Raw genomic sequence first — 20,951 nt, 5'->3', positions numbered from 1 at the left:
GAACAGCTTATGTGAATTAGGGTAGTACAAAATTCATTCTAATCTTTAAATACTATATTTTCCGTTGTTTGATGCTTGTTGAATTTGGCCTTCTATTTTTTCCCCATTTCTCTTTTATAACTTTGGCTTCTCAGAAGTGGACTCAGATATGGAACACTTACGGCGAACTTGCTGGGTAAATTTTTAATTTTGATTTAGGTCGCAGCACTGATTTTTAATTGGGTCATGATCTGCAAAGTTGCCTGCTGTGTTTTTACAAAGCCCCCACTACTCTGTAGAAGAGGTGAGGTTAGTTAGCATTTTAAGAATACTTTTTGGTTGGTTTAAAGTAGGGATTTTGTTTTGTTTTTCTGATTATAACTCGTTCCTTTTACTAGTTGAGATGGCAGATATTTGGAAGATTTGTGACCTGCAATAGATTAATGGGGTTGTTTAAAAAAAAAAAAAATTCTTCTCTTCCTGACCCTAAAAGTCCTCCGCTGCAGTATCTTAATTTACATCTGCTTGAGTTGTTTTTCTCACTTAAAGTTGCCTGAACAGGATTCAAATTTACATTACAAACTCTTGCCTCAAAGGCTTTTGTTTTTATGGCTCCTGGCTAGCTCAGCTGGAGATCTTTTTATAGTTCTGGTGTTGGCCAAATTGGCACAATTTGGTTGTTTTTCTAATCTACAGGACACAAGGTGTCTGTTTTTTTTAAGCAGCAATTTGGAAGCGGCTGCAGTTTTCACATTCAGGTCTGAAATTATCAAAATTGATCTTTATCAGATGGGGGAATGACTGGTCTGTCTGTGTATGGTTGAAAAGGAAGTCTGATGTGAGAATGAAGTTTGGTGTGAGGAATTTACAGGCAAAGAATGGAGCGAGAATGGGGAGGATTTGACTTGGAGGAAAAATAAGTTCTACAAAGATGACAAAAGACGACCCTTATAGCAGAAATACGGTAAGTATGTTCCATTTAAGAAACAATTGAAAAGTATAATTTCTAGAGCCCATGGAATATGCCATTTAGGTGTGGAAGGAACATTGACACACCTGGGTGACATTTTTTCATGAGACAAGTTGTTAAAAATGAACTGCAGTGTTTATTTAAGGTATAAGTATAAATCTCTTCTCAGACTGTTCATGGCCCGGCCGGACATGAATAGTTCTGAGTTAAGATGATGTTGTTTTTAAATGATTTACACTGCTATAATAAGAAACCAGCGTTAAAAATACAGAAATTTGATGTACGACAAAGAGCAACATTATACTCAAGCATTGGAGCTGTGGATTGAGACCACAGGTAAACACCCAGGCAGCTACCCTGAAGCTGAGATGATGTTCAGGACGGCGATGCTGAACGGCCTCCCAAATGAGGTGCAAGCGATTATGAGAATTGAAACTAAAGGACAAAAGTGGTACCATTACTCACAGTTGCGCCCGGCCCCAGACTTTGTGCCTGCCAATGGTGAGCTTAAAGATTGACTGCCCGGACGGGCAGGTCAAGAGAGGGAATGTGTCGATGGCGAGAATTGGATCAAAATCGGACTCGGAAGTGTCTGAACAAAAACGACGACGATGCAAATGTTTAACTTTATTGACTATTTTGTTTGCAGGCTTGTGCTTTGTGTGGACTATGTTAGCGTTTGAACATATGGTGCGGGATGACAGAAGTGATGGAACGAAAGGAGAACGAGTGATGGTGTATCATTCCTGTAATGGAACTGTATGGTATGAAGCAGAGCAAGATGGTGGTAAGACGCTGACACAGACACAACAACTACTGTTAAATCTGAAGTGTAAACAACCGACACAGGTGAACACTTGGGTGACAATTTTCAACTGGACTCAACAATGGCTTGATTTGTTAGATAAATTGGACAATTATCAACCACAGTACCAGGACTGGTCCTTGGTACGCCCACAGGAACCTAGAAGGAGAAGAGAGGTAAAGTCAAAAAATAAGGGGGAGAAAAAGGGCTACCAGAATGGGATGATAGGCTGGGCATATAATAATTCGGTGAGAATAACAGTGGCCCCTAATACGAAGACCCAAGTAAATATACCAATAAAGGCACTGAGAGGGTTTCGGGAAGCGTGGTATACACCAGTGGAGGCAGTCATGTCACTAGTAACTGGAGACATGTTCCCTGGTTACTGGTGGTATATGACAGCACATGTGACAATGTGGGGATGGGATTCCGTGGTTACCACACAGGCGGGTGATTATTGGACACCATCAAAGAATAAAATTGCTAAGTATTTCTATAATAAGATTCTCCTGAGAAAAGAAGGGGAGATATTGAAATTAACAATTGCAATGGGTAATAAGTCAATTGCGCCACCACACCAAGAAGTGTTAGTGCTAAACACATCATGTTGGGGGTTTAAGTTGTGGGCATATTCGTCTGGAAAAGATCCATATTTTCCAATTATCATTTGTGAGAATGGGACTATGATAAAAGGGGAAGCACCGGTAGTAAATAATTATACCCGTCGAACGGGTACCACGGCCAAAACAATGACGACAGTAGATGACTGGTTTATGAGTCACACAGGTATTTCTATGGTCACTAATAATTGGCTCCTGATGGCTGAACAGGCCGCTAAGAATACTAACGAGGATTGTTTGGTATGTTTAGGTGCAAGACCAGTTTTGAAAATCATGGCAGCAACTGTTGTATCCAAAACCTGTCTCTTTGGTTTCCTGTATAACAAAACTCTCCAAGGAAAGTGCAGCCAATTGGATTCGGCCTTTCCACTGACAAATATGGAAAAGCAAAAGCCCATTTTTGACATCCATGTTGCACAACAAAATTTTACCTGCCTAAAGTTACATGGGAGTGGCCCTGGGATTGGAAACATCCAGGAGTCATGGTGTAATGAAAATGTGTCTTTGCCAGCAGGAATACCTCTCGCTCGGGCTGATGTTTGGCTGTGGTGTGGAGAGAGAGTGTTGTACGATAGGCTTCCCCCCAATGCCTCAGGTAAGTGCGCCCTAGTAACGCTGATCATGCCAATTAGTGTGACAGCATTAGACATGGCTAGGATAAATTGGGAAGGAGTTAGACAGTGGGGAAGAATCCCCTTCCTTGGGAGGAAGAAAAGGGACATGCAAGAATGGTTGAATGCAGGAGACCCCACATACATAGATGCAATTGGAGTTCCGAGAGGGGTCCCTGATGAATACAAATTGGTGGATCAAGTGGCGGCAGGATGGGAGAGTATTTTTCTGTTTATTACAGTACACAAAAATGTGGACCGGATTAATTATGTCCACTATAATGTCCAACGATTGGCGAACTTTACCACCTCGGCACTCCAGGCAGTGCACGAGCAATTAGCAGCCACGTCTCTTATGGCATTCCAAAATAGAATGAGTTTAGATATGATGTTAGCTGAAAGAGGAGGAGTGTGTGGTATTTTTGGGGAGCAGTGTTGTACTCTGATCCCCAACAATACATCTCCTGATGGTCGCCTTACTAAGGCATTGGAGGGTCTGCGCACGCTAAGTAATAAAATGAAAGAGCATTCAGGCGTGGACACCAGTTGGTACTCTGACTGGTTAAACGTCTTTGGCAAATATAAAAGCTTGATTGCATCAGTATTGATGTCTATCGCGATGTTTTCCGCTATTATGGTGTTATGCGGCTGTTGTTGTATTCCATGTATTAGATCATTGACTGTTAAGACAATTGAACGCACGTTGGGGCCACTACCGCCGGGTGGTCAGTATATGATGATCCCTCAGAAGGACCCCCAGGAAGCGGAGACAGCTGTGGCCCTCCGAGAGAATGAAATTTTATACTGATTTTCTACTAGAATGAAAGTTTATACTGATTTTCTACTAGAATGAAATTTTTTACAAATTTTTAGTTGTTTATCGATTTTTAGCTCATGTTTAACAATAAAAAACAAGGTATTCGAGTGATGACCTCAGTCGTCTGAGGTCATGAGAGGGAATAAAGGAATATAAGAGTTTGTGTGCGTGGGGGTGAAATACAGGATGTGTGTGATGGACGTGGGCGTTTTAGGAATGGAATGTTGCCAACAAAGGATGCTAATTGCAGGGGGAGATGCAGAGCCGTGATAAGATCAAAGTATGTTGTAAACCACATTTGTTTTACACCTGGGCGGAAAAGTACAAAACAGGAGAAGCCACCCAGTGACGCTGCGGATGAAGATCGGCCAATGAAAAGCAAGCTAAAGTTAAACTGCAGAAAACACATAGCCAATAGAATAATGTCAGGATGCCTTTGTTTCTGTGTCATTTAAGTATTGTGTAGTATAACTATTCACTGGGGCAACTCGGATGAGACTACGTTGGCTGCTTGAGACAGAGACGTATAGAATTGTATGGGTAGGGACCCGGGACCCCAGCTGTTATGTATTAGATTTGAGTGTTAGGAATAAATCCACTCATGTGTGAAAATGCCGGCTTCCTGATACCTTTCTATTGCAGAACGAGCATGCTATTGTTGGATGGGTGGTAGTTTGGTAAGGTCACAAATTGGAGTCAGATTATTAACTTAAATTTATATTAATATAGAAATAAATTCCAACAACTTCCAAATCTGAGACCATGGTAATCATTCGGAAAAGGGTAGAGCGCCCTCTCCAGGTTAGTGACATCCTGCCACAAGTGGAGGAGTTCAACTATCTTGGGGTCTTGTTCACAAGTAAGGGTAGAATGGAGCAGGAAATTGACAGGTGGGTCGGTGATGCAGGCTCCGTATCGGTTTGTTGTGGCCAATGGTACCAATGTACAGCTTGTGACCAAAAGAACAAAATCGTAGACACAAGTAACAAAAATGTGTTTCCTCTGCAGGGTTTCTAGGCTCTCTCTTATATCCAGTTAGAGGTCTGAGCAAGAGCTACTGGTCTTGCGCAGTGATAAGAGCCAGATGAGGTGGCTCGGGCATCTGATCAGGATGCCTCCAGGACACCTTCCTGGTTGGGTGTTCCACGCAAGTCCCACCGTAAGGAAACCTCGGGGATGACCCAGGACATGCTGGAGAGACTATGGGTTCATCTCAAGTTTCTCAATCACACCTCAAAATATTGAAAGTTGTTTTCACAATGCCATGTTAAGGAGCGTCTCAATTGTCTTAAATGTGCATCCAGGTGCGAGGACCAAGCATTTAGGAGCTTGGACCCGGATATCTTAAATCGAGGGACTTCTGATGTATCCACTGCGAAAGTCTTGTACTCCGCAATGGTGACGTATGAAAACGGGCAGGACGATGCAGGACTTCAAATTAAATAGTTACAATCCAATTTTGTGTTGTTTTTTGATTATTTTAGTTTGAATATATATATATATATATATATATATATATATATATATATATATATATATATATATATATATTTGTTTTGGGGCAGTATTTGACACTAATGGGTCACATAAAGAAAATTAAAAATGTTTTGATGGCTCTTCACAGTTTCTCGCATTTAAAGTAATGCATAAGGAACATTATTATCTACATTTTTTCTTACATAATTCCAAGTCATTCGGACTTCAAATGTGCACTGTGCTCACGAGAGGTGGAGCAGGTGGGAGAGACGTGCTTGGGACAGACCAATTGCGCTCGTCTTTGCATCTGCAAACTTGTGAAGCGTTACATTAGTGACATTTGACTAATTTAATCCCACTTGAAAAATAAAGTGGACATTTGTTGAGATAGTAATAATTCTGGCAGGCAAACGGTGCATTTCTGATATGCGTCAATGGCGTGGCCTGACATCATCTTTAGGAGATGTCTCCATCAAGTGACAATTTTGTGGAGCAATCGACTCATTACCCCAAAACATTTAGAGATGGGGAATACAAGAACACAATGCTTTCTGAATTCAAGGTGAAGAGAAGCAGATTCAATGAAAAGACAACTTTTCATTATAATATTTTAATTTTCAATAAAGAATGCTTTATGTGCACAGGAGACTGGTGGGGTTCAGTACATCCACTAAGGTTAAGAACTACTGCTTTAGATCCTTAAACTTCAAACTTTAGGCTTACCCTGACCCTACACCTCAGGTACGACACGAACATTGTACCAGTGGTGTGCCTTCAAAGCCTTCTCTGATCAAAATCTGTTGTAGAGTTCTTCATTTCTAAACCCCTTCAGTTCCATGACAGGTTGCCGTAGGCATTTGTTTGGATTTTCCTTGCATACACTTCGGGATTTTGGAGAGCCTTTTTTGCAGCGTGTCGCATGCTGCTTGTTAGCGGAGTCATTCTTTGGCAATGTTCAAAAGAAACCACGCGTGCGGCTTTCAAATTCAAGCAGATTTTTTCTCTCGGAATGTGCAAAAAAAAAAAAAAAAATCGTGAATTTGATCCCATTTTATGCTAAAGTACATAATCCTATGAGGATTTAATTGGTTTGGGAGCTGAGGTGTGTGTGTGTGTGTGGGGGGGGGGATTAGGGGGTTGCAGGGAGGGAGAGAGAGGAAGAGAGAGAGACGAGAGAGTTTCTCTTCTGGCTTCAGCTGCACCACACTCAAAACCATATGCTTGTCATAGTGGTGTGTGCGTGTGTGTGCGTGTGTGTGTGTGTGTGTGTGTGTGTGTGTGTGTGTGTGTGTGTGTGTGTGTGTGCGCGCGCACGCGTGATAGGTGGGCAGGGCTTACTTAGTGGGAAAACTGCACTGACAGAAGGATACCCAGGATAAATGGAGAACAGAGGCGCATACAGTCAATCGGACAGAGATGCAAAAGCAGCCCAGGAGGAGAGAAAGAGGAACCTGCACCTCTCACACACGTATCGTGTGATAACGTGCGTGTGTGCACAAAATGACCGAAGGCGTTGCATCAAACAAAGCAACCAGCACCTCTATTCTCTTCATGAAATAAAGAGGTTGACAAAAGCAAGTCATGAGAAAGATGAGTCACCCACCAGAGTCTTGGTCCATCTTGACTGACAGGGCGGGGCTCTGGGGGGCGGAGTCTTCACTTAAAGAGTAACTGTGTTCTCCTTGGATGTCTGTGAAGCCACAAATTGAAGCAGTGTTGTTGACAAAATAAATGTATGCATACTTTATGTAGACACAGTTGCATGTTATGAAAATGTAAATGTGGAATTGTGTGTTTTCTAAGGAGGGATTATTTTGCACTGGCCACTTTGGTTGACACTTTCACCTGTTAAAAGTCGAAAATTTTGAAAGCCAAAGCTAATATACACTTGTGAATTTCGGAATTTGACCTCTCTGAGTGAGGAAGGAGGTGGTCTAAACGCTGTTTTGAGGGAAACTCGATACAGTTGGTCTTCATGCCGAGTTGGCTTTAAAATGTGGCCCAATAGAGGCGTTGGGGTTCATTTTTGTGCAGATGTTGGCAGTGAGGTCAAGCAACTGGCCAATGTACAGAGAAATCCAAGGAAATGAAAAGGCCATTTAAAGATGTTATTGGGGCTGCAAAGTGTTTCTTGAATTTCAACCACTTGAAAACACATATTCAAGCCGCAATTGGCAGCAAGCGCGAGTTCATTGAAAGCATCACTCATAATGTGCAGGTAGACGTTTGACCTTTGTGCAGTACAGCACTATCAAATAAGTATCAAAGTTAAAGATGATCATTGTGACCTGGGCTGCTGTCTATGTCCATGTGGAGGAAAGAATGTCTGTCTGCCAGCAGGGGGCGCTCCAGCAGCTGGTCTTCAAAGAAACTGCTGAATAATTCACTGCTGAAGTCGTCCATCTGGTCACCTGAGAAAGGCTGCAACACAAAAAGTTACAAATGGTTTCAAGAAGGTGGGACAGCTGCTGTGCAGACACACAGATGCCCAGGGAAGGAAGACATTTATTATTTGTTCTGAGTTGCTATTTCTTCAGCGACAGAGGCTGATTTGCTGTGTCTATATTTTGCTGCAAATCGCACAAGAACACACACATGCAGGCATGCAAAGAGACGACAGAGTGAAAGGGGTGCGCAAACAGCGCTGCACTTCTTGAACTCGGTTTGAGTCAGTGTCAGGAGTCAGGAAGCAGACTAACCAACAACTAGTTGCTATTTTTTATTTATTTATTGTCCACAGTGCTACTCGAACCTTATAGCCCTCCAGTTCTGGAATCAAATTATTTTGACAGAAGGACGGTTGCCGCCCGAAAGACTTCTGATGTAGATGTGAAGTCATTTGTGTACCTACAGTACGTTTAAATTTGATCAGTTTGATATTTTTTCACAAATGGACGCTCTTGGCCAGTGCCGATGTTAGTCTGTTATTTTTTTTTTACACATCTTGGACCAATCTAAAGTGTTGGAAGTGGCTTGTTTTGGTTTTCCTGTTAAGTGATGGTTTTAGCGATGTGAGGATTCTGCCTGACACCAGTGGTACTGTACATTTTAGCAGATTAGGGTGACAGAATCCATTTTGCGAGAGAACCTCATTGTCTTCATTACCCATACCCCAATTTTATTTTTTCTAGATTATGAATTTGACATTTTTTTATTTGTGTCCTGTCTTGCATGCAGGAGATATTTTATAGTATATTTGATGCAATGTCATAAGCAGTAATAGCAAACCAAGTTTCATCCAGATTTGATCCAGATTTCATTCAGATCTTGAACACGGCTCCATGGATCTGAATGAAAAGGTGACCTGTAAGGATCTAAGATCATAGACACTTGTTCATGGATATACAAAGTAAATATAATTCATTTGTGAAAGTTAGCAAAACAACCACCCATGTTGCTGAAGATGAATGGATTTTAAGGCATTTAGACAGGTCCAATAGTCTATAATGACCACCACTGTGCTGATGTCATTACATATAACACATGTTCATCCTGAACTCAGATGAGTCAGCCAGCTGAGACGTTCTGGAAGCCTGGGACAGTGCGGTGCTCGGACTTTACGGGCTTCGAGAGAGTTTTGATGAGAATGAGGCAGGAAGACTGATGCCAATGTTTGATTCCAGGAAACAAGTGTGACCTCATGTGCAAAAATAACATTAACTTACTTTACAAGTCTGAATTTTAAAAAGCTAACATGGATTATTCTTATTTTAATATGAATTGTGGTCTCAGTGTGCTCTAATGGTTTCCCAGCTCTGTGGATCCATTCCATGCTCTACATAAGTCCATACAGAACTGTATACACACTGGATAGCTCCTCAAATTGAGTTGTAGCCTCATAATGCCGTCATGCACCGATAGCTTGTCTTTGCAGTTAAACATGTCACCATTGAAGGTCTGGGACTCGTGCAATGGTATTATGAAATCACGTGGAGTAAGCACACATACCACTAATATAATGAAACTAAATTGAGAAATATTGCATTTGCTTCAGTAGGCCTCAAGATCAACACAGGAAAATGTAGAATATTGTCATCCATTCCTGCTACCTTTAATCGCAGACTGGAATAGATAAATGGTGTGTACCATAAAGGGAATTTCGCAAGGAAGTTCAGATCCTTCAATATGTGTAAGATGTTGAAGATCTTTCTGCTGGGGGAAGAGCATCAGTGGCAAGGACACTGAATGGAATGACACATTTAATCTATCTATCTATCTATCTATCTATCTATCTATCTATCTATCTATCTATCTATCTATCTATCTATCTATCTATCTATCTATCTATCTATCTATCTATCTATCTATCTATCTATCTATCTATCTATCTATCTATCTATCTATCCATCCATCCATCCATCCATCCTTTTGGTATTTTTGTAGACTTCGTGCAGGTTGCAATGGGCGTAACGGGTTGTTTGCGCTGTTGTGCGCCTTTATGGTATGGAATGAAGCATTTACCCAGCTAATCATAGCAGCAGTCGTCATTTGCATTAAAATCAGGGTGGTAGGAGTGCATATGGGCTTTGAAACTGCATGGACAGAAAATAAAGTCACTGGGGTCCATGCATGACATTGACATGTGAACCGCAAGATTCAGATAATTCAGAGGGATGGTCCCACATTATTGTCTTATTCATTAACGGAATAAATTACATCTACTTCACATGTCTGTGGAGTGGTCAATCTGTCTGCTTGTGCCTTGATTGAGTCCACCAAAATTGCATTACGCCCACCTGTGCTACCATTTAGACCTGCTTTTACAGAGTCTAAAATCTAGTTCACTTTTTGTGACCAAATTTAGACTCAGAGTTTTCACTAAACTTGCTTTGTGAAATGGACCCCAGACCTCTTTATTCCCTGAGGAGCCTGAGATCACAACATGGGATTGAAGATGGATGAAGAGAGAATTGAGCATCCTGCTCTCCTTCATGAATTTTTTTGGACATCCTCCCAATGACAATGTAAAGCAAAAGAACTCTTTCTCCAAAAGACACATTCAACAATTTCACATCATCTTTCATACAATTCACAATTTATTTACACACCGTAAAAACTCCACAGTTTGTGTGAGGACAACTTTTCCTAAAACAAATTTAGGGCACATAGCCATATAAATAAACCTACTTATGTTTTGAAAGCAAGTAAACATGTCGGTCATAGCAACTTTGTACAATATAACTAAGTTAAGTACATTGAAGAAAAACAATGTAGTGTTTGTTTAATTTTTATATAAAGCAACTGATTTAATCTTTCTAATTTTACTGATCATCATCATTGCCTCACTGATCGAAGAAGTGACTCTTGTTTAAGCCTCTATAGACCGTCTACACTCTATAAATGCTCAAGTCAAATCTGTCTTTGCCTTGCCATATTGCGGACCTCAGTCTGTTTTTCACAACAGTCCAACATGATCATTATAATCTTTGGAAGGTCCCAAAATGCTTCAGCGATCCAGTGTGATTACTCTGTTGGTTATGTCAACCACAAGCACCATACAAATGAAAACAGAGAGGTTATGTCTAACATTAGGACAGACACTTGCGAGAACAACTGTAGTTAGAGTGGCCCTTTCATTTAATTCAAACAGCGCTCTATGGTGAGAAACACTTTCACTATTACAGTTTACGCTCACGCTTGTGTGTCATTAGCAAGGAAGAAACCGAGCAGCTAGAGCAAACAGATGTAAGGAGTAATTATGAATGCAAGGAGCGTGGTTAAGCCTGTAATTAACAATGCCTTGTCTCAAATTATCTATCGCACCTCTATTGCGCCAACTGTCACCCCAACATTAGCTTGCATTCACCTGTTATGACCACCAATTTAAAAAAAAACTTCAAAAATACCGCTGGAGACGACCACCACAGCACAATGCCCACATAGCCATTTGTAGCCAAATCAAATGTCATTTGTGGTGTAAATTCTGACCTGTGTTAGGCAGCACTATGCTACAGGGCATCCAGGCTGCTGGAAAAGGCAAAGAAGAAGAAAGTCTAGTCGTAAGAAAATGAAATAGAAAACATGTTGTTAACACTAAGAAAACGTAGTCAACACTAAAACATTCACTGGACTGCTCAGTCAGATAAACACTTGTCTTCAGACATGACAGACAGGGGTAGAGTCTCACTTCTGTATTTTTGAGCTATTTAACATGGCCGATAGAGGTCGCTAAACTAAAATACGTAACACTTGGTCGTAATTTGGAACCTTTTCAAAATGACCTATGTGGTCGTATTTATTGGATGACTGTCTCAATTTTTCAGCAACATGTGGCAGTAGCGAATCAAAATTCAATTTCCTACATCAGCAGCTTAAAGCACCTTTCACACACGGTCAGTACGAAAGGGTCACATGGCAGCACGGAACAACGATAGTGCCCAAGTGGCCACCATGCCAATATTTGGAAGTGCTGACATAGCAGCACCAAGAAGTAAAAACAGGGACAATTGTTGCAAAAAAAAAAAAAGCAGCAGAAAAACAGAATGGTGCATCGTTTACTAATGGTTCTTCGTGTGCTACATAATAAATGGGTTCGTAGATATCATGCTGCGACCTGCTAAGTGTAGTATAAAAAGGGCTATAATATTCAATGATGGGTTACAGTAAAAATATACACTTTCTGAATAAAATTCATTGTTGATGAACACTTATGGCTACTATGTAACATTTTACTACATACATTTTAGTGTTGTCCTTATGGTGTTACTGAGCTTAGTATCTTTCGAGCTGGTACTTTGTGTAAAAAGAACCACTGCAAACTAGGAATGTAACGATAACGGCAATAAAACTGCCACAATATATCGTCGTTGTCATGTCACGATATTAAAAGCAGCACATTTGCTAAAACAGTCGGGGTGATTTCCATTTATGTAGTTCTAGCACCCTCTGGTGGCTATTTTTTTGTGGAGTTTAATTTTCACAAGGCATGTTTTGGCCCTTCTATGTTTAAAATCCACGCTAATGGTCAGATGAAGGGGAACGTAATATGCTTGTGAACAGAGTCAATATGAAGAGGAGAATGAGCTCTTCATTTTTTTTACAATATTGTGACCTTTTTTTGTATCGCCAATCTCCCCACAATATCGGGATAATTATCGTATCCTGACCTTCATAATCATATCATGATAACATCGTATAGTGATGTTTGGATATTGTTACATCCCTACTGCTAACACATCCCACATCACACCATCTTTTAGAGACATCAGATTATCGGACCTTTTATGTGCTTTGTGTAACATCACATTTTGGCTAATAAATTGTGACTGATGGCATTGATTGCTTTTAACGATGATATTCTGACAGTTTAAAATGAAGCTGCAATTGTGCCATAGAGTTAAAAGACAAAGGCATTGCTCCCTACTGTATTTTATTTTACGTGGCTACAGTGGTTTGGCTGCATTTAGCTTCACTTGAGTTAATGTGGAGACTAAAGTCAACTATAGTTCTCAGGAAAACAGGACACACTAGATTTGACTCTCTCTCTCTCTCTCTCTCTCTCTCTCTCTCTCTCTCTCTCTCTCTCTCTCTCTCTCTCTCTCTCTCTCTCTCTCTCTCTCTCTCTCTCTCTCTCTCTCTCTCTCTCTCTCTCTCTCTCTCTCTCTCTCTCTCTCTCTCTCTCTCTCTCTCTCTCTCTCTCTCTCTCTCTCTCTCTCTCTCTCTCTCTCTCTCTCTCTCTCTCTCTCTCTCGCACACACACACGCACACACACACACAGCATGCCTGCTCACATTCTTCTGGCAGCTGCGTGGCCAATCAGAAGTGAACATGCAAATAAGATGGGTGTGTTTTCAACAGCTGGAGTGCAGGGTTTGAATGGGGAATACTGCAAAAAAAAAAAGAAGAGAAATCACAATGGAACACAGTATAAAGCAGGGATGACTAACTAATTTTGTAGTGATGTAATGAAATTATGATTCCCCTCAGAGGGTCGTTAACTGAAACCATGTACTGTAAATGTCTTTTTGCCTCACCGTATCATAACACACACAACAAATAGATGGATAACTACTTTTGTAATCAAATGCCAATGACAATTTTTTTTCTATTGTTGAATGTTCTTTTTCAAAAGGGGTTTGGTGACAAAAAATTGCGATATTTCAACATTCAAAAGTCAATTTGAAATTTGGGTCCAGATTTGAGCAGAGACATGAAGAAGATGCACATGATTTGGTTTAGCGAGCCACATAAAATAATGTACAAAGTAAAAAATAAAAACAAAAAACTGTAATATAACAGAATTTTACTTTTTATTTTCCTTTTTTTTCTGTATTTTAAAAAATCATTTAATTTTCTAAAATAAACTCAGATTTTATATGTCAAATGTAAAATAACATGAAATCACAGCAACTGTAAAAACACACAATATTTCAATTATTTTACACAAAAAACTCCATTAGAAATACATACAGTATATTGATTGTTAAAATACATTCACAAATGTATCGTAATTTCACAAATATTTGTCTGTTATTTAATGGAATAAAATATCTAATTCAACTTTAAAACCCTAATATATATGTATATATATATATAATGAGAAATTTGCAGGATTTTTTATTTTTATTTTACCATAATTTCTTTGTGAATTGACATTTTTTAAAGTGAAAATTACTACAATTTCTGTAATGTCCTATAGATGGTAGCATTCATTGTATTAACATTTATTTTGAAAGGATATATAATGAGATATACACTGTAAAAAAAACTATCCTCCCAAAAAAAACTGTAATTATCCAGCAGCTGTGGCGCCAGAAAATACTGTGAAATAACAGAAAATTACCTTCTCGTAAAAACAAAAAAAAATTACCGTTTTTCTACGAGAAAGTAATTTTCTGTTATTCACAGTATTTTTCTGGCGCCCCAACTTCCGGACAATTACATTTATTTTTTATTTTTTTATTTTTATTTTTTTAACAGTATAGTGGGCCAGATCTGGCCACCACGAAGTCTTTTGAGTTTGACACATGACAAACATAAACATGACAAAAGACCCAAACGTGAGTGAATATTTTAGATGTCACTTTTACACATATACAACATATAAGCATGTATATAGTATGCCGAACAAATTTATGAGTCCACCTGTTATAAAAGAGTTCATTCAGTACCGCAAAGTGCTTTAATACCAACTCTTTTAATCTGATAAGCAATATTTGACAATTTTGAACAGGAGACTGAATTCAGATTTCTCCGCCAAATTTGTGACTGCTCACTGGTCTTCTTTGAGTAGTGAGGATTTATCATACCATTCTTCCATCCATGCATTTTCTACACCACTTCTTGTAATCAGGTCATCAGTGAGCTGAAGCCTACCCCAGCTTAATTCGGGTGAAGCCAGACAGCAACCTGGAAAGGTTGCCAATCAATCACAGCGAAAGATGAACTTTCACACTCACATTCACATTGTGGGAACTGAACCCATGCTGTCTGAACGGAAGACAGGTAAGTGAACCGTTACATCAGCAGTGACTCAAACATAACATTCAACCTGCACACAAAAAAATAAATGTGTGTCCAGGAATGTTAGAAAATGTATAATAAGAAAAACTTACATATTTGACAGATTTTCCCCCGTTTTTCACAGTGTATTTTGGTTAAAGAACTTTAATATACTGGTGTATTTGTCATGAGGATTACGCTTACAAAGTATACAAAGTCAGGTGTGCTTGGCTCCCATTTATCAAGTCGTTTTTGCCGAATCACACAAACCCATTGACAGCAATGTGCTCCTTTTCACATGCTTGCTTCTACACTATTGGCACATAATAAGCATGGTAGCATACCCATTTTGTCACATTGCGTTGTATCAGCTGTGATTAAGGTAGGAGTATGATGAGACAGAGGAAGCAGTTACTTGGTGCTGCTGTTGCTTGTGAATGAACAACAGGCAGCTGTACAGTGTGTGCATGTTTAGCACTGTTTCCTTCCTCATAGCGAGAGGTTTCTGCGGACATGTGTCTTCACACATGAATATTCGTTGCACTGAAGACTCTAGAGTTTCTGTAAATGTGAGTGTGACTGACCCATCCTCTGACTGATTGGTGATTGAGTGACATGATTCCCACCTCCAGTCAGAGAGTCGGTGATAAACAACAACAATGGAGAATCTTAATAAATAATACAAATCTGACATAGAAACAAAGACATGAATAAAAACATCCAATGGGGCAAAGTGTAGACTATGGAGTACTCCAAAGGATACTAAAGTGTTCAGAATAAGCTAATGTTAGCATGTGTGATGTTATTTTTGTATGCTCAAAAGTGACAATGGCACAATGATGACAAATGTGCTTGGCTTATTAGCGACCCTTAACTAGCGCCCCCTGCGGACCAGGTACTACAAATACTGTACTACATGGCATTTCTTCCATGGACATGTGTCTTGAGCACAGTGCTTCTCAAATATTTTTTGATGCAACCCACCCCATGAGGAAGAAGAAAATGTTTCCCCCAACTCTCCACCGCAACTATAAATAGTATCTTTTGTCTGTAAAATTGTTCTAAGTACACCGCTGCTGAAGGGCTAATACTCCATGCACACTCTCTGAGCACCACTGCCACCTACTGTAGTGGATGTGCAATTACACTATATTCTCAAAAGGCAAAGAAGGAAACAAAGTTCACCGGGGTCACATGTGCCCCCACTGACATTGCACCGCACCCTCAGAGAACAACTTTGAGTCACTCAATGGTGATCGAGATTGTGGCTATAAAAGCAATTGTGTCAGGGCACTCCAGAAAGATCATATCAGTGAGTATCTGATGAGGTACAAATGTACTGATAATCAGATTTTGACCCCCATCCCTCCTTCTGATCCAATTCAGTGAAGGCCTGATTATCATCTGACTCAAAAAATAAGCCTGAGACCCCGGCCAGCCCCACCAACACACACTCCTTTCTATGGTTGAGGCTGACAATCACAAATGTTTAACCAATTTGGTGTTTATGATGACAAATCCTTATTTGCATGGTCAAAACCGCATTTGGCATTGCAGATTCTGTGTAAGGTTAACTGGAGTTTGAGCCTTGTTTCCCATTTTTGATACACCATTTCTGGAGTTTTATACTTTATAAGGGTTAATTTGAGGGTGAAGAAGGCTAAGGTTTTATCACTAAATTAGTATTGACGCACATGCACCCAGACGCAGACAAAGGTGAAAAAGTAACAGCACCGGATGTCAATCAGTATCTGTGACCCGAGGTCCGGGTCCGGGTGGCATATCCAGCTGAGGTGCGTTTGCTTTGAAGGCAATTAAAAGGCAGACGGCAGGCGCACTCGGTAGTGTCGCACAATTAGTGAGCGGCGTGTGTGACTCACCACATTGGTGAGAAAATCTCCCTCGTTGAGTTCCTCCAGGTCCAACAGGTTGGTGCCTCCGGGTGGGTAGAGTTTATCAGCCGTTAAATTGTCTAATATAGACTCCATCATGGTAGCGTATGGCCGCGCACGTGCTGATAAGAACTAATTCATGAAGAAAACGTTCATGTCATGTGTGCAGCCGCGATACCAGCGTCCGTGGAGGACGCAACTCAATCACTGGACTTGGGCTGCGAGTGACACGCTCAACGGTGGTGACAATTCACATCTGCGCGGACACGACCGTCCGTCGGTCTCCATCCAGCTGCGAGAGAGCCGAGCTCCGTCTTCGTTGTCCAACCGCAGCGCTAGCCGACCGTCTCTCCCACGTTCTGATGAATATGCAGCAAGCCCCTCCCACCTGGCGTCATCATGTGGCGCACACACCCAAAATAAACCAAACAATTCATTCAAGCAGAGATGTTATGTATCTATCTGGGTGTTTGTGGCATACGTTCATCAAGTAATAAAAATATCCCAAGGAACAAGAAATATAGTATACTTAACACGCCCAATTTCCCGTCTTGTTCAAATTAGCCAATGTTTTGAGTGGGTGGCCGTGTCACGTGCAAATGAGACAAACTGGGCCAACAGCGAGTATGGATTTCGTTACCATAGCGACAAGTAGCGATGTTAAGAGGTCTGAGACTGAAAATGTGAATGCAAACTGAAAAGCTAATAAGAGCCCATAGACATAGCATTTGTGTTTTACTACGGAATTGCACTTGTTGATTAGCGTGCAGATCCCTTTATGTCCCACATGAAACACACCAACACACTTTGGCAAATAAAAATACCATCTCCTATTATTTTTTATACTCTATACCAGGGGTCACCAACCTGCCAGAAACCAAGAGCTACTTCTTGGGCACTGAATAATGCGAAGGGCAACTGGTTTGTGAAATAACACATTTGATAAAATTACAATTATGTTATGATTATATGGTTATTATTATTAATTAACATCAATATCACTTTATTATCACTGTTAACCCGAGTAAGTTAGCAGAACTAAAAAAATAATAATAAAAAAGGGAGGTAATCGGTTGTCTCAATTTTTTTGTTAGCTGTTGCCTCACTTTTTTTGAGTTGATCAACTCAAAAGTTAAAGCTTTCCAGAACTTGAATGGTTTGAGTACATCCAACTTAATTTTTTTTATACATAGTATAGAATCTTTCTGTTACAGCAACTCAATTATTCTCAATTACCGGTAATAATTTATAAATGTTAGTTTTAAAACTACTGGATTAAGTCAACAGAAGTCCAAACCATAAGTACACAAGGGTCATGTGAATGCTGGAGCCTATCCCAGATGTCTTCAGGAAGTAGATGGCCACCATGCCGCCTGCTATGAGCATATTTTTAATAATCTAACAAAAATTGTTATTAATTCATTTAAACCAGGTAAAGAAACCGAGAACCGATTATAATTTACAATGTCAACTGCAGAATGAAATAAGGCTAAAATAATATTACAAATTAACACTTGCCTAATGTAATATTTTATGTTTCATAATTTATTTTAATGTCATATTTTATGTTTTGTTTTATGTTTTGTGTGTATGCTTCATAATTTATTTTACTTGTTTACATTGTCAAATAATAATTTCTATAACATTCCTAGAAAATCCGATTGATCCATCAGTGGAGAGCTATGTTTGGAAGAGGTGAGTTACTCATGTGGTCCTTAGGGAAAGATACTGAGTCATGGCCCTGTATAGAGTGAGTGTCACTCCATGACAAAGTATTTTTCTCTTTGCTGATTTCTGATTTCACACAATTATTAGACTAAAATGTTTTGGATCACCAGGTCAATTTTAAAGGGGCTCTTTACAATATGTTCTATAGGCCCCCACTAATTGAAAAACATTATTTCGATTAATATTATGCTTGTGGAATATGAATTAAGCAGCAAAATCCCCCCATTTGTATGCATCTCAGGGGCGGCCGTTTTTAACCAAGCAATGTTAGGTTTCTTTGTTCGTTTCCCAAGGCCGCAAACACATTGTTGCTTTGTGATTGGTCCAAACCGTGGCGAGAAAGTCAGTACAAGATGGATTCTTGGGGGTTTGTGAACTTACAAATATCACGAGAAGTCCATTTTGTTATTAGCTGTCGACTGAAAATTACATCACAGTGCCTAAGGGCTGAGTTTGCAAATGTCACATGGCTAAAGCCAGAAAACAGGTAAGATGTAGTACTGTGAGGGTGTGATTTTCAGTCAAAAACAAATGGGCAAAATGGCAGCCCCATGAGATGGGTAAAAACGGGTGGATTTTCATGTTATTTCATATTCCACAAACGAAATATTGATCAGAATGCCGTGTTCTCCCTAGTGGGGGCACATAGATCAATTCTAGTAACACAAGAACATTTTTGACTTGATTTCCACTTTAATATGGGTCAAAGACAACCAAAGTAAATACAAAATGCAATTTGTAAATGCTTTCATTTATCAAGGGAGAAATCTGTGCCTTTGGGAAAAGGCAGGTGATTCATCATCACCACTGAGGCTAACCTCAGTTAAGATGCGTTCTTTTCACGGGATGCACTCAGAACTAATTAGCACCAGATTTGTTTAACCGAGAGATAATTGAAATAGCACCTGTCAGACAAACTGAATTAGGTCACAAGAGCCCAAAAAGCAATATATCCCATCATCAGAAGAAATAAGAACAAATGACGCCACTATTTTTTTGTTTCCCTTCTGACGAACAAGTCTGTAATTTAGAAGAGTGAGAAGAGCCAAGCCTATTGTAAGTGTACTACTTTGTTTGCATCCCTGACCTGTTTGTTATACAATCTGTGATGCATTGAGAAGATCATTTATGGTTATGGTGCATCTGTAGATTTTGGTGACATTTCACATTCACTATGTTCAGTAGTTTGCTGAAATATGTCGGGTAAATTTAAACCTGTCCATCCCGTTGTAGACAAAAAAACAACAACAACCTTAAGTACGAATAATTGAAATGTTATTGGTGTTTCCCTGGTATGAATTCTTACATAAGTTACGCATGTAAGCAGGTCCTCACAGTATTGGTATTTAGCTCCGAGTGCCAAAGTTCAACCTTGCAAACCCATTTTGGAATCTGTCTGAGCTTGCCAGTGGATTTGCTCCTTATTTGTGAAATCTGGGGCATTTCCAAAAGTGTCAGAGTAAAACATACCTCTTTTACATGGCGATTATCATCAGTTAATAAGCCTACCTTGTCTATTGTCAGATCACCTGCTAGTCTTCAACCTACTTCCTTTATCGTGTTATCTTCATCTCATCTCCCTATATCCCCATTGGATATCATTTTACAACGGTCTATCTGTGCTATGCTACACACACAGCCTCCTGCCAGCGGGGCCACTGACTTCTTCATACAAGTGTCAATAGTTTTGACACACTGAGAGTAGTAAATCTAACACTAGAAAATGTTTATATGTGTCCACACCAATGAGTGTAAATCTGACACTTTTCAAAGTGCTACTTTTTTCACACTTCCAGTGTTACTTCAACACCATATAGCGCTAAAAATCTGCACTGGTAAACACTGAGTAGTGTTGAAAGTACTCTACACTAGTGTAAGTCTGAAAGATTTAATTCTGCCAAACAACACTTAACTCTGGTGTTTTTTTAAACACTTATGAGTGTATTGCACTAGTGTCAAGAAGGCCTAGATACACCAATCCGACGTCAGCCAAATGTGACCGACGCCTCTACCCCTCGGAGTCGGCCTAGAAGTCGGCACGTCACGTAGAAATATGACGTAAATACACACCGCACCGACCCAGACTATTACGTACCTTCAGCAGATTCGCAAGAAATTATTTCCCTCCATACCATCGGCGGCGCAAGTCATTATTCCTTAAGGCAACTGGAAACCTCGTTACGGAGGCGGGATATAAAAATGTAAACAATGCATATCGGTTACTTTTTCTCTCACGATGTCCTCCCACGTGAATGAAACCCTCCGGCTTTTTGCACAGTATATAAAAGTAAATCCAACCTGCTATATCTAGTCGCGTCCCCATGTCATGCCATAGTTTGGCTTTCATACCTTTGTCGGCAAACCCTGTAACGGTAATATCATACAATGCCGGTCTCTCTTGAACCAAAGAGACGTAGTCATCTTCCTGATCATCTGTCCAGACATTGCACGTTCAAATGCGTAGGGTACAGCAAGGTGACGACGCGCAAAATGAGCGGAAAAAAATGGTTCAGGCTTTCCATCAGTACTGTTTATCCACGTTCTTCACTTTCTCTTCTTGCCACGTGCGCTGATTGGCTAGCTAATAGCCAATCACTGTGATCAAATGAACC

At 40.0% G+C, this 20,951-nt stretch overlaps 1 protein-coding gene across 1 annotated transcript in view; it reads right to left on the bottom strand.

The window, feature by feature from the left end:
* The window catches only part of creb3l1 (cAMP responsive element binding protein 3-like 1), a 39,309-nt gene extending 22,316 nt beyond the window's left edge, over window positions 1-16,993 (bottom strand). Inside the window, exons 1-3 of the mRNA XM_077552453.1 lie at window positions 16,600-16,993; window positions 7,567-7,699; window positions 6,882-6,968 (exon numbers count right to left, since the gene is read on the bottom strand). Coding sequence (XP_077408579.1) covers window positions 6,882-6,968; window positions 7,567-7,699; window positions 16,600-16,710 — 331 coding nt within the window. The 5' untranslated portion in view covers window positions 16,711-16,993. The remainder of the gene's footprint in view (window positions 1-6,881; window positions 6,969-7,566; window positions 7,700-16,599) is intronic.
* Between the last annotated feature and the right edge of the window lie 3,958 nt (window positions 16,994-20,951).

This window comes from Vanacampus margaritifer, chromosome 1, assembly GCF_051991255.1.
Source record: "Vanacampus margaritifer isolate UIUO_Vmar chromosome 1, RoL_Vmar_1.0, whole genome shotgun sequence".
Lineage (NCBI taxonomy): Eukaryota > Metazoa > Chordata > Actinopteri > Syngnathiformes > Syngnathidae > Vanacampus > Vanacampus margaritifer.
This window is presented reverse-complemented; position numbering and strand designations above follow the sequence as displayed.